The 12,541-nt window shown below is 40.4% G+C and overlaps 1 protein-coding gene across 1 annotated transcript; it reads right to left on the bottom strand.

Moving 5' to 3' along the window:
- LOC115413098 (trace amine-associated receptor 7a-like) lies at positions 1 to 1,231 on the bottom strand. Its single transcript, XM_030125851.1, has 2 exons — positions 1,059 to 1,231; positions 1 to 829 (listed from the first exon to the last, which is right to left on the bottom strand). Exons 1-2 carry the CDS (start codon positions 1,229 to 1,231, stop codon positions 1 to 3), a joined length of 1,002 nt encoding a protein of 333 aa, XP_029981711.1.
- Positions 1,232 to 12,541: the final 11,310 nt, after the last annotated feature.

Raw genomic sequence — 12,541 nt, 5'->3', positions numbered from 1 at the left:
CTACAGCATGTTGGTCTCAGAGGAGTTCGCCTGCAGAATCTGCAGAGTGACAATGAGTTTAACAGCTTTTCTAAACCAGGGGTAGAATAAGGCATAGATCACAGGGTTAAAACAGGAGTTAAAGTATGCGACATAGACAGCAAAAGATATAGATGAATGTTGAATCACATAATTAACGGAAGCATCTGCTGAAAGTGTAACACAATAATATGGACAGTAACACGCAAGAAAGACGATGACAACAACACCTAGAGTCCGAGCTGCTTTCAGCTCCGATTTCTTGCAAGTTACTTTTGCTGAGAGCTGAATTCTGACGGCTGAAATGTGAGAACGCATGGCACGAGCCTGAGACACCGCCACCACAAACACTCTCATATACAGACTGATAATGATGAGAACAGGAAGAATGAAATTTAAAACAACATCAACTGCACCTCCAAAAGAATCTAAGTTGAGCACACACTCTCCAACACAGGAACTAGTTCTCTCTGGATTAATTAGATCCTCTCTTAAAATAATACCATTGTTGATAACAGATAAAAGCCAACACAGACAAATACAGACTGTAGCTCTTTTCATTGTGATCTTATTAGTGTAATGCAGAGGGTCACAGATAGCAACATAACGGTCGATTGAGATGAGCACCATGTTTCCGACATTTGAAGAGGCTATGTTCAAGGTCAGATAATTTCCAAATGCACACATATGATCACCCAAAAACCAGCAGCCTTTGAGATTGAAGATCCCCTCTGGCATTGCAACAAGACCCACAAGGAAATCAGTGACGGCCAGACAGAGAAGGAAGAGATTGGTGGGAGTGTGGAGCTGTCTGGAGGAAAAAAGAAACATTATCAGACAACATGATATCATAGAACAACATGACAAATAAGGTGGAGGCAGTACAGCTTTAGTTATTCACCACAGAAAAAAACATCATGTACATGTCAAAGCATCTGAACAACATATGCACACACAGGTGAAGTTAAACTTGAGAACAACAGAAGCACAGCAGTGAGCATGTGTTGTAATAATCACATTAACAGTGAGGGAACCTGTACCTGAAATGGGAGATTGAGATGATGACCAGCAGGTTTAGAATCACAGTGAGCACAGACATCATGCTGATTATAACATGGACCACAGCAGTTTCAGTTGCAGAAGTCAGGGGCTTCCTACAGGAGGTGTTGAGGAGCTGTGGGAAACAGAGCTCTGGTTCATTCTGAACCTCCATCGACACAGACCAGATCCAGGAGATGAGCTCAGTTATATCAGTGGTTCCTCTGGGTTCCTCCTCCTGGACCTCAGACTTTCATCATATTCAACGCTGTCATGACAACCCTCCCTCTGTTTCTGCATCATGTTTGTGATTCTCAATTGGACTCTTCTGTTGCGTTTTCTGATGCAACTTAACACATTCATCTTTCCACATAAGTTTTGTAGAAAGTCTTCAGAAATCCTGGGAGAAAAAATACAGGCCTATTTCTGTCGAGTTTTGTGGAGCAGATAAAAATTGGATTGTCATCAGAAGGTGGTGGTGAGATTATGGTAAAGGCCAGAGTTAGAGAAAAAGAAGCAGAAGCAAAGCGGCGCTATTTGTATTGCACAGATAGTTGGTAATTAGGGATGTAACGATTACCGGTATAATGATAAACCGCAGTAAAATTTCCAATGGTTAGTATAACCATTTAAAATCGAATTATTATGATAACCGAGTTCGATAACCGCACTTACAAAACTCACAGTACTGTTCATTTCTTGGAGAAGAAGCAGCACTCCAGGCATGCGTGCATAGTTCGTAATGTTTGGCCTCTGAAAACATGGTGGAAGGCACCTGCACGGACAGAGCTCCAGAGATTCGGGGATAGGGCTCCCGCTCGGACTCGATCCGTCCAAGTGTGGGTCCGTCCGAGCGCACGTGCATGGACCTGGTCCATCCGAGTGCGGGTCGGTTCAAACAAGCACATGCACGGACTCGGTCCGTCCGAGTGAGTGAGTGCACAGACCTGGTCCGTGCTAGTGTTAACCCCTCCCCAGCCCCCACTGCTTCAGGTCCTCACCCAACAGAGAAACTGTCTGAATACAGATACTCAGGACAAACTCATCCCAGTTCAAATGGGCCCAAATGAGTGAGCTTCAATTTTACAAAGACACGATATGTGTAAAAACCAAAGGAGAGGAGGCTTTATGAACTAAAGGACATTCAACTTCCGCTCTGGGGAGGAGGCTGGCGTTGCACTGTTTGCCGCTTCGCCATTCCTAATTGTCTTTAACCTTTATAGTTTTCCTGTGCTTCTTTTGTTTGGCTATTCGCTCTATTCACAGCTCATATTAGTACCTTTGCTTCTACACTTCTCTGGACCTTGGATGCTACTATTTTTACCCATTTTTACCGGTGGAGTAGACGCCTACCTGCAAGGCAAGCTTTAGCTACCAACTACACCCACAGTGAAAAGGGCTCTTGATCCTATCACCATTGCCGGGTTGCCGACCGAAGTACCACTCCGGTCACAAACTGTTTCTGTCATCCAGTCATGGTTTGGATTGTTTTCATCTGCCTCTCTAATCCCCATCTGTGGGACATCTGCCCGAGATTCACTGGCAGCTCGGGTCCACGGGAAAGCGGGCTAGCAGGAAACTGCTAGCCAGCCAGTTGACGGTTAGCCAGCTGCTACCTGTCTTTGCTTTTGCTGTCAGCTGTCCAGGACTCCCTGCCAGCAGCGTTGGGCCATCAGCTAGCTGGCTGCTGGGCGGCTGGCTACAAGCTAGTGGGTCAGCAGCTTGCTGGCTGCTGCCTGGTGCTAGCGCTGCTTGGTTAGCGGTCATAGGGGCATGGAAACAACCATCCATGGTCAGCACGTTCAGCTACTCCATCCTGCAACCCCGTCGACTCAAACCCACTTTTACCTCTGGTGTTAATGCCCTCAACAAACCCAGACCTCCATCATCCACCTCTGGAACCGTCACAGCCCCAGCTATGGCGCTATGCTACACATCCATGCAACTCCTCCAGTTAAACCACCAAACGCCTCCTTCCATTGAACACATCGCCACACTAAAAAGCTCCAGACTTCGTCTCTGTCCTCAATACATCCACCGAAGCTCACGCTGCAAGTTTAGTTATCATTCCACCACGATAAACAGTATCCCCTCTCTCTGGTCCAATCACAGCATGGACACCGGCTTCAGCACTTCCACATTGCATCATCAGAACAACCCCAACGTGAACTCTTTCAACTTCCGCCCAATCCCAATTTCCGCATCATCAATTTCAAAACAAAAGCACCTGAAACTCACCCTCTTCAACACATGATCCCTCAATAATAAAAGCCTCATTCTTAACGAATTCATCACTGACAATAACCTGGATCTCCTCTGTCTTACTGAAACCTGGCAAAAACTCCTGGATTATATTGCACTAAACCAAACCACCCCCGCTGGATACTCATACTTGGACAACCCACGCCTCGAGGGCCATGGAGGAGGTATTGCTGCTATTCACCATCTTGACCTCAACCCACGACCTCTCTCCATACCCGCTGTTTCTTCTTTTGAACACCTGGCTTTTAAACTGCCTGACCCTAAACCTCTCCTCATCGCCATCATCTACCGTCCCCCCAAACCCATCTTTCTTATGAGATCTCTCAGAATTCATCACAGTACTGTCATCAACTTCACCGTCTTTCCTACTGCTTGGTGATTTTAACCTCCACATTGATTCCCCTGACTGCAAAAATGCAAATGATTTCCTGGACTTACTCAAGTGCCTCATCTTCACCCAACACATAACTTTCCCCACCCACAGCTGAGGACATATCCTTGATCTGGTTTGCCCCACTGGCCTCCACATCCATAACATTTCCAGCACCAACCTCACCATATCTGATCACCTGGCCATCACACTGGATATCAACATACCCGCCCCCCAACCCAAACAAGACCGCACAATAACCTTTCAAAATCTTAAGTCCATCTGCCCAGCCTCTCTCGCCACCTGCATATCGAATGCTCTTCCTGACCTCACCCTCCCTGTTAACCCAACCCCCACGGACCTCGCCAACATCTACAACAACACACTGTCTACCTCCCTCAACCAACTGCCCCCATGAAAACAAAAACCGTTACTTTCATTCACTCAGCCCCCTGGTACACCCCGCAACTTCACAAACTCAAAAAACAACTGAGACAGCTTGAACGCCTACACAACAAAACTGGACTGACCTTACACACCCTCGCCTACAAAGAACACATGCGCCTGTACCAACCCTCACTTAACATAGCCCGCTCCATCTATTACTCCGGCATTATTCACACTGGATCCTCCAACCCCCCGCTCTCTGTTCTCCACTATCAACAAAGTCCTCAAACCCCATGACAACATCTCATCATCTTTCACCCCTGAGAAATGCAACAACTTTCTATCATTTTTTTCACTCCAAAATTGTCAACATTCACAACCAGCTTTCTCTTCGTCTGCCATTACCTCTGACCCGGAACCCATTCTTCCCCCACCCACAGACAAACGGCTCTCCCTCTTCTCAACCACAACCACTGATGACCTCTCTGAAATACTCTCCAACATGAAATCACCCACCTGCCCTCTGGATCCCATCCCCTCCCCCCTTATCAAAGCCTGTTTCACCCATCTCGCCCCACGCATCACTGACACCATCAACTCCTCCCTTACCACTGGCACAGTCCCCCCCACCTCTCAAGACTGCTGCCATCACTCCCCTCCTTCAGAAACCTGTCCTAGATTCCAATGACCCCAACAACTTCAGACCTATCTCCAACCTCCCATTTCTGTGAAAAATACTGGAAAGAGCCGTCACAACCCAACTCAAGCAATATCTCCTCTCCAACAAACTGTATGAAACATTTCAATCTGGATTCCGTTCTCACCACAGCTCTGAAACAGCCCTTCTCAAAGTCACCAGCGACCTCCTACTCTCCTCTGACTCTGGCTCCCTCACCATTCTCCTTCTCCTCGACGTCAGTGCAGCTTTCAATACTATCAATCACTCAATCCTCCTCTGTTGTCTTCAATCAAAGTCCTCTCATGTGTGTCAGTTAACAGGTAATCCCAATCAGCATAAAGCATGCACCTGTGTGTGTGTGTGTGTGTGTGTGTGCAGGTGCATGGGTGCACAAGGCTTATAGTTTGATCTGTTGCTTACATTATATATGTTTTTGCAGACATTTGATGGTTGGTCATGATGTTTTTTGTAATATGATGTGAAGTCAAACTTTCACACATCTTGGTTAAATTATCACCATAAGTTGTTGTGTTGTTATAAAAGTGCTGTTTGTGTTTATGTTCAAGTGGGCTTATTGATATGTTAATCAAAATATGATTATGTTTCTGTGTCAAAAAAAGAAAACCCACTGTTGTAGATTACCTAGATATAATTTTTTCTAATGAGACTTTGTAAATTTGGAGGATGGGACAGGGCCTCCAAAGCCTCTCAGCAAGGGGCCTAACATTAGGTTAAGGTGACCCTGGTGATAGTAAGCAACAACGAAAATATCTCAAATTATGTAGTATGACACCGTAATTTAAGTTATCATTAACCCTTAGTGACCCCTCAGGCCATTTTATTCTTTTAAATTTGGTGATCATTATGTCTGTTAGAACTTTTTTAGGCTAGAACTTTTTGTTTTGGACATTTTTTTAAAGTAATATTACAGGTCTGTTATACTCTACGTACACTTTTTACACCCTCTGCTGTAAAATCATCATATATACAGTACAGGCCAAAAGTTTGGACACACCTTCTCATTCTTCGCATTTTCTTTATTTTCATGACTATTTACATTGTAGATTCTCACTGAAGGCATCAAAACTATGAATGAACACATGTGGAATTATGTACTTAACAAAAAAGTGTGAATAACTGAAAACATCTCTTATATTCTAGTTTCTTCAAAGTAGCCACCCTTAGCTCTGATGACTGCCTTGCACACCCTTGGCATTCTCTTGATGAGCATCAAGAGGTAGTCACCTGAAATGGTTTTCACTTCATAGCTGTGCCTTGTCAGGGTTACTTAGTGGAATTTCTTGCCTTATTGATGGGGTTGGGACCATCAGTTGTGTTGTGCAGAAGTCAGGTTGATGCACAGCTGACAACCCTATTGGACAACTGTTAGAATGCATATTATGGCGAGAACCAATCAGCTAAGTAAAGACAAACGAGTGGCCATCATTACTTTAAGAAATGAAGGTCAGTCAGTCTAGAAAATTTCAAAAACTTTGAATGTGTCCCCAAGTGCAGTCGCAAAAACCATCAAGCGCTCCAACGAAACTGGCTCACATGAGGACCGCCCCAGGAAAGGAAGACCAAGAGTCACCTTTGATGCTGAAGATAAGTTCATCTGAGTCACCAGCCTCAGAAATCGCAAATTAACAGCAGCTCAGATTAGAGACCAGATGAATACCACACAGAGCTCTAGCAGCAGACACATCTCTACAACAACTGTTAAGAGGAGACTGCGTGAATCAGGCCTTCATGGTCAAATAGCTGCTAGGAAACCACTGCTAAGGAGAGGCAACAAACAGAAGAGATTTATTTGGGCCAAGAAATCCAAGGAATGGACATTAGACCAGTGGAAATCTGTGCTTTGGTCTGATGAGTCCAAATTTGAGATCTTTGGATCCAACCGCCGTGTCTTTGTGCGACGCAGAAAAGGTGAACGGATGGATGCTACATGCCTGGTTCCCACCGTGAAGCATGGAGGGGGAGGTGTGATGGTGTGGGGGTGCTTTGCTGGTGACGCTGTTGGGGATTTATTCAAGATTGAAGGCAACCTGAATCAGCATGGCTACCACAGCATCCTGAAGTGACATGCCATTCCATCCGGTTTGCGTTTAGTTGGACCATCATTTATGTTTCAACAGGACAATGACCCCAAACACACCTCCAGGCTGTGTGAGGGATATTTGACCAAGAAGGAGAGTGATGGAGTGCTGCGCCAGATGACCTGGCCTCCACAGTCACCGGACCTGAACCCAATCGAGATGGTTTGGGGTGAGCTGGACCGCAGAGTGAAGGCAAAAGGGCCAACAAGTGCTAAGCATCTCTGGGAACTTCTTCAAGACTGTTAGGAAACCATTTCAGGTGACTACCTCTTGAAGCTCATCAAGAGAATGGCAAGAGTGTGCAAAACAGTCATCAGAGCTAAGGGTGGCTACTTTGAAGAAACTAGAATATAAGAGATGTTTTCAGTTATTTCACACTTTTTGTTAAGTACATAATTCCACATGTGTTCATTCATAGTTTTGATGCCTTCAGTGAGAATCTACAATGTAAATAGTCATGAAAATAAAGAAAATGCAAAGAATGAGAAAGTGTGTCCAAACTTTTGGCCTGTACTGTATGTATCGGCTAAAATTTACTTACGGGGTCAAATGAGTGGCCACTTTTGTCAAAAAAAAAAGTTGTAAGAAATTCATAGAACTATGTTGAAATAATGCTAATATATTTGTGCACAGACTACTGATATTATTTGACAGTGGAAGCTATATTTTCAGAAATATTGGATTTTGAATAGCACGTGTATGTGAAAACTTTTGCTGGTGGACGGACGTGACATTACCCATGATGCTCTGGTCAGTACCAGTACTTTATTAGTAATAAACTTACATACTTACTATTGCTAATTATCCTCTTATTCATAAATGTTAGTATTGTGGATCTAAAACAATAACAGCTTAAGAAAACCACAAAATGTGGCAGTGGACGGATGTGACATGGTTGTTAGGGATCCCATCCTACTGGTGCTCGGCAGCCATGTCACCGTTTCCAGAAAAGTTCCCTGTGTAAAAACTAGCATCATAATTATTTATTGTATAGTTTATCATCATATGAAAGAGTAAATAACAATATAGAATTATTTTTTTTAATAAAAATGCTTATTATTAGAAAACTGTTGATTTAAAAAGTGACGTGTGACATTCTTAATGTATGTATTCGTGTAACATAAGCAGGATGGATCAGCACCATACTCCATATTGAACCTGTAAAAATAAAACGTGATATGTAGTATATAATCTTGTAAGAAAAATTTGGGAATCTAAATAAATAGAATATTTGTTTTTCAGGTAAATTCAGTTAAAATATAACTTGGCCATTTGTAACATGAAAATATAGCATTAATTGTGATGAAATTGGACATTTTTGACCTGAAAACATAGTTCATATGACCATCAACATGTTGCAACAGAACTGAACTCCTGTAAATGTGCATATCTTGCATTTGCCAACACAAAGTTCCTTTGGGGATTCACTTATATTGATTTCTTATGCACAAAGATATAGATAATACCTCTAAGCAAATTTTAGCCGATATATATACACATGTATACATACATACAGGGTGGGGAAGCAAAATTTACAATGAACATTTAGTTGTTTTTTCTCAGCAGGCACTACGTCAATTGTTTTGAAACCAAACATATATTGATGTCATAATCATACCTAACACTATTATCCATACCTTTTCAGAAACTTTTGCCCATATGAGTAATCAGGAAAGCAAACGTCAAAGAGTGTGTGATTTGCTGAATGCACTCGTCACTCCAAAGGAGATTTCAAAAATAGTTGGAGTGTCCATAAAGACTGTTTATAATGGAAAGAAGAGAATGACTATGAGCAAAACTATTACGAGAAAGTCTGGAAGATACTATTAAAGAAGAATGGGAGAGGTTGGCACCTGAATATTTGAGGAACACTTGCGCAAGTTTCAGGAAGCGTGTGAAGGCAGTTATTGAGAAAGAAGGAGGACACATAGAATAAAAACATTTTCTATTATATAAATTTTCTTGTGGCAAATAAATTCTCATGACTTTAAATAAACTAATTGGTCATACACTGTCTTTCAATCCCTGGCTCAAAATATTGTAAATTTTGCTTCCCCACCTTGTGGGGAAATGCAAATGCGCTTCTGGAAGAATGGTCAAAAATTCCCATGAACACACTCCTAAACCTTGTGGACAGCCTTCCCAGAAGAGTTGAAGCTGTTATAGTTGCAAAGGGTGGACCCACGTCAGATTGAACCCCAGAGACTAGGAATGGGATGTCACTTAAATTCATATGCGAGTCAAGTCAGGTGAGCAAGTACTTTTGGCAATATAGTGTGTGTGTGTGTGTGTGTGTGTATGTGTATGTATGTATATATGTATATATATATATATATAGATATATATAGATATAGATATATATAGATATATATATATATAGCCTGTAACGGTACACAAAATTTTCAGTTTGGTACATTTTCAGTTTTGAAAGCCATGGTTCTTTTTTTTTTTTTTTTTTGGAGTTCGGTACGGGAACAAAGAAAACCCTCAAAATGTCTTTAATGCATTTATTATGAATTTTTGAACATTTCCCCCCAATTTTTGGAGACAATAGAGTATAGAAAAACAGGAAAAATGTAATTCTGCTGATATAAATCAAATATAAAATAAAATATTACTAAATGTATTTTAGATATTAGTATTGCACTTTTCCCAGAAAGGTAGTTTTGAACATAAAAGGCCTTTTTGTATAATTCTGAAATGTACATTATTTTTTCAGTTTTGTTTAACCTTACCTTTTTCTTTTTTTTTTTTTTACCTCTGGCAGTTCACTGCTTACCTTTGTACCATTTCAAGCTGTTCATTGGACTTGAACACCTTGAATTTCAATACAAAACTGGAAAAATTGGGGTGTTCTAAAACTTTGGACTGGTAGTGTATGTTGACACCAGGTGGTGTGTTTTTTCCAAATGGTTGGGGGAGCTTCTGTTGAAAAATCAGTTTTTTTGGACATTATTAAGGAAGTAGTAGGCCAGTCGAGCTCAAACTTGGTTCATATTGATTGTCCAACAAATATCTAATATATTTTCTGACATTATTTAGCAAATCATTTTCTGACATTATTCAGGCTGGATATCCTTTGTGTAAACATGATAACTATCCCCCTTTAGCACCGACATAGGTGACCCCTAGGGGAAGAACTGTATTGATTTTGGGTGTTCTGTGAATATTGTCACTTGTCCAAATGGGGGTGCCTCTGTTGAAAAATCTTTTTTTTTTTTTTTTTTTGCAGTATTAATAGATATAGTAGGCCAATCAAGCTCAAATTTGATTCATATCAATCATCCAAAATTAAGGTGGTATCTCTTGTACATTGTGTCATTTATTTGCTTTATTATATAGCAAAGGATTGGGGGGATTTTGGGGATATACCCTTGCTTTTGGCCCCTGACAGCATAAGCAGCGTTAGTAAATTTGTTTGCTTTTAACTCCCTTTCATTAAACCTACCAGAGTTTTAACTCTGTTTTCCCTCTTACCAATACTTGATTTTTATTGTAGTAATGCAAAAGTATTTATGGCTTTTCTATTTGCTGTTGATTTCAGGGATATCCTTCAGAGGCCTTGGAAATGCTGATGTTTGTCTTCACAGCAAAGGTTAGTCAATATTTCAATGTTCAAACTATAAGTCTTAAAACTCTCTCTCAGACTATGTCATATAATATTGCAAGGTAAAGAAAAATTAAAATAAATTATTCTCATTACACATTTTTCATAAAAGGATTATGATCTCACTCCAAAATTACATGAATGAAACAATTTGCATCACCTCGTGTGAAACTATGTCACCAAGTTTCTGTGTCATGTAATGCCTATTAATTATATACACTATGGATGGGAAGATTATCCGATACGTACCGATACACTGACATGCGCATGCATGATCCGAGTGTACCAGTAGAGAAGCTGCGAGTGAATGAAAATTTTGAAATGATATTGAGATGCATCGGTTATTGAATGTTTGTATCGATAAAATTTGATCCATTAAATAGAATATATTTTTCCTTACATTTAAAAGTGTTACTGTTTATTTGGGTAAAGTTTTTCTTTTCTGAAGACCCACGTTAACATGCGCTGCAGATTTGCGGATGTGTACATTGCACACTAAAGTATGAGCTCCGCGGATGCACTGGGCACATGCGCCATGGATGATTACTTTATTGATTTGGCGAGGGAGGAAGAAGTTGAGAGTGAGAAACATGCAGAAAAATGACTTTTGAAACATGTCAGAAGAACGAATTTGTGTGTGTGTGCGCACATCTGAATATGTTTGAGTGTGTGGATATACAGCCATGTGGAAAAAGTCAGGATGCCCCCCCTTTTAGATATTAGTTTTCTTTACCTTATCTAAATATCTGGGATTTTTTTTTTATCTTTATTTTAACTAAAATATGGAGAAAATGTACTTAAAAAGATGAAACTAAGGACATGCTTTTTAAAATGTGTTGGTAAATTCTACTTAATAATTTATTCATTGAGGAAAAAGTTTGGACACCCTTATCTTCATTATTACAGGGCTGTATAGCCCTGTGATGAACTGGCGATTTGTCCAGGTTGTACCCTGCCTTCGCCCTTAAGTAGCTGGGATAGGCTCCAAGCGACCCCTGTGACCCTAGTGAGGATAAAGCGGCTTCAGATAATGAATGAATGAATGAATGAATATCTTCACTATTTAAAAGACAGAAACCTGAAAAACCCTCTCTAACAATCTTCAACTAGTTTGTACCTGACCAGTTCACCACTTCAGCCACTTCAGCTCTGCTCATTACTGCCAAATATTCAATAATTGACTGGACTTTAACCAGTTGCATGTTTTAATACATGATACCACTCATTTTAATTAAAAAAATAAATAAATGAAAAAAAAAAAGGAAATATTGTCTATTTAATATATGGTGGAGGGATGTGAGATTGTTTTAAATCAGTGTGGGACATGTCATAGATCAGGGGTGTCAAACTCATTTTAGTTCAGGGGCCACATTAATCCAAATTTGATCTGAAGTGGGCCGGACCAGTAAAATAATAAGATAATAATATACAAATAATGTCATCTCCAAACTTTCCTCAATGTTTTAGAGTGAAAAAAGTAAATTATGCAATAAAAATGTTTACATCTACTAACTGTCCTTTAAAACCATGTGAATAACATGAACAAACTGAAGGTTCTTAAGGAAACTAAGTGCAATTTTAACAATATTATTGTCTCAGTTTATCATTTAACCATGTAAATTACAACTTACAGATCACAATGGATCAACAAATACACAAAAGATTTAATAACAGGCAGAATATTGTTAAAATTACACTTCAGACATTTTAGAATGTTCATCTTTGTTGACGTTATGTGTGTTTTTGTGAAATGTTAGTTTGTTTTAGTGTAAATACAGTAAAATGACATGAAAATGTTTACATTTACAAGGACAAAAATTTGGAGTTGTGATCATTTATAGGTTATTATGATAGTATTTTACTGATCCGACCCACTTGAGATTAAATTGGTCTGTATATGGAACCTGAACTAAAATGATTAATGTCTTCAGTGTAATTTTTGCATTTCACAAATTCATTCCAGGGCTAGACTGGACCCTTTGGCGGGCCGGATTTGGCCCCTGGGCCACATGTTGGACACCTGTGTCATAGATTATCAGTAACAATGATTTAATTTCATTAGTAGTTTTTGTTCAGTGCAG

The sequence above is a fragment of the Sphaeramia orbicularis genome, chromosome 21, assembly GCF_902148855.1.
Source record: "Sphaeramia orbicularis chromosome 21, fSphaOr1.1, whole genome shotgun sequence".
Classification (NCBI taxonomy): Eukaryota; Metazoa; Chordata; class Actinopteri; order Kurtiformes; family Apogonidae; genus Sphaeramia; species Sphaeramia orbicularis.
The sequence above is the reverse complement of the archived record's forward strand: the minus strand, read 5'-3'. Positions and strand labels throughout refer to the sequence as shown.

Coding starts and splice junctions, on each gene's coding strand:
- LOC115413098 (XM_030125851.1), bottom strand. CDS start 1,231: ATGGAGGTTCAGAATGAACCAGAGCTCTGTTTCCCACAGCTCCTCAAC. Junction 830..1,058: donor ATCTCAATCTCCCATTTCAG/GTACAGGTTCCC, acceptor TTTTTCCTCCAG/ACAGCTCCACACTCCCACCA.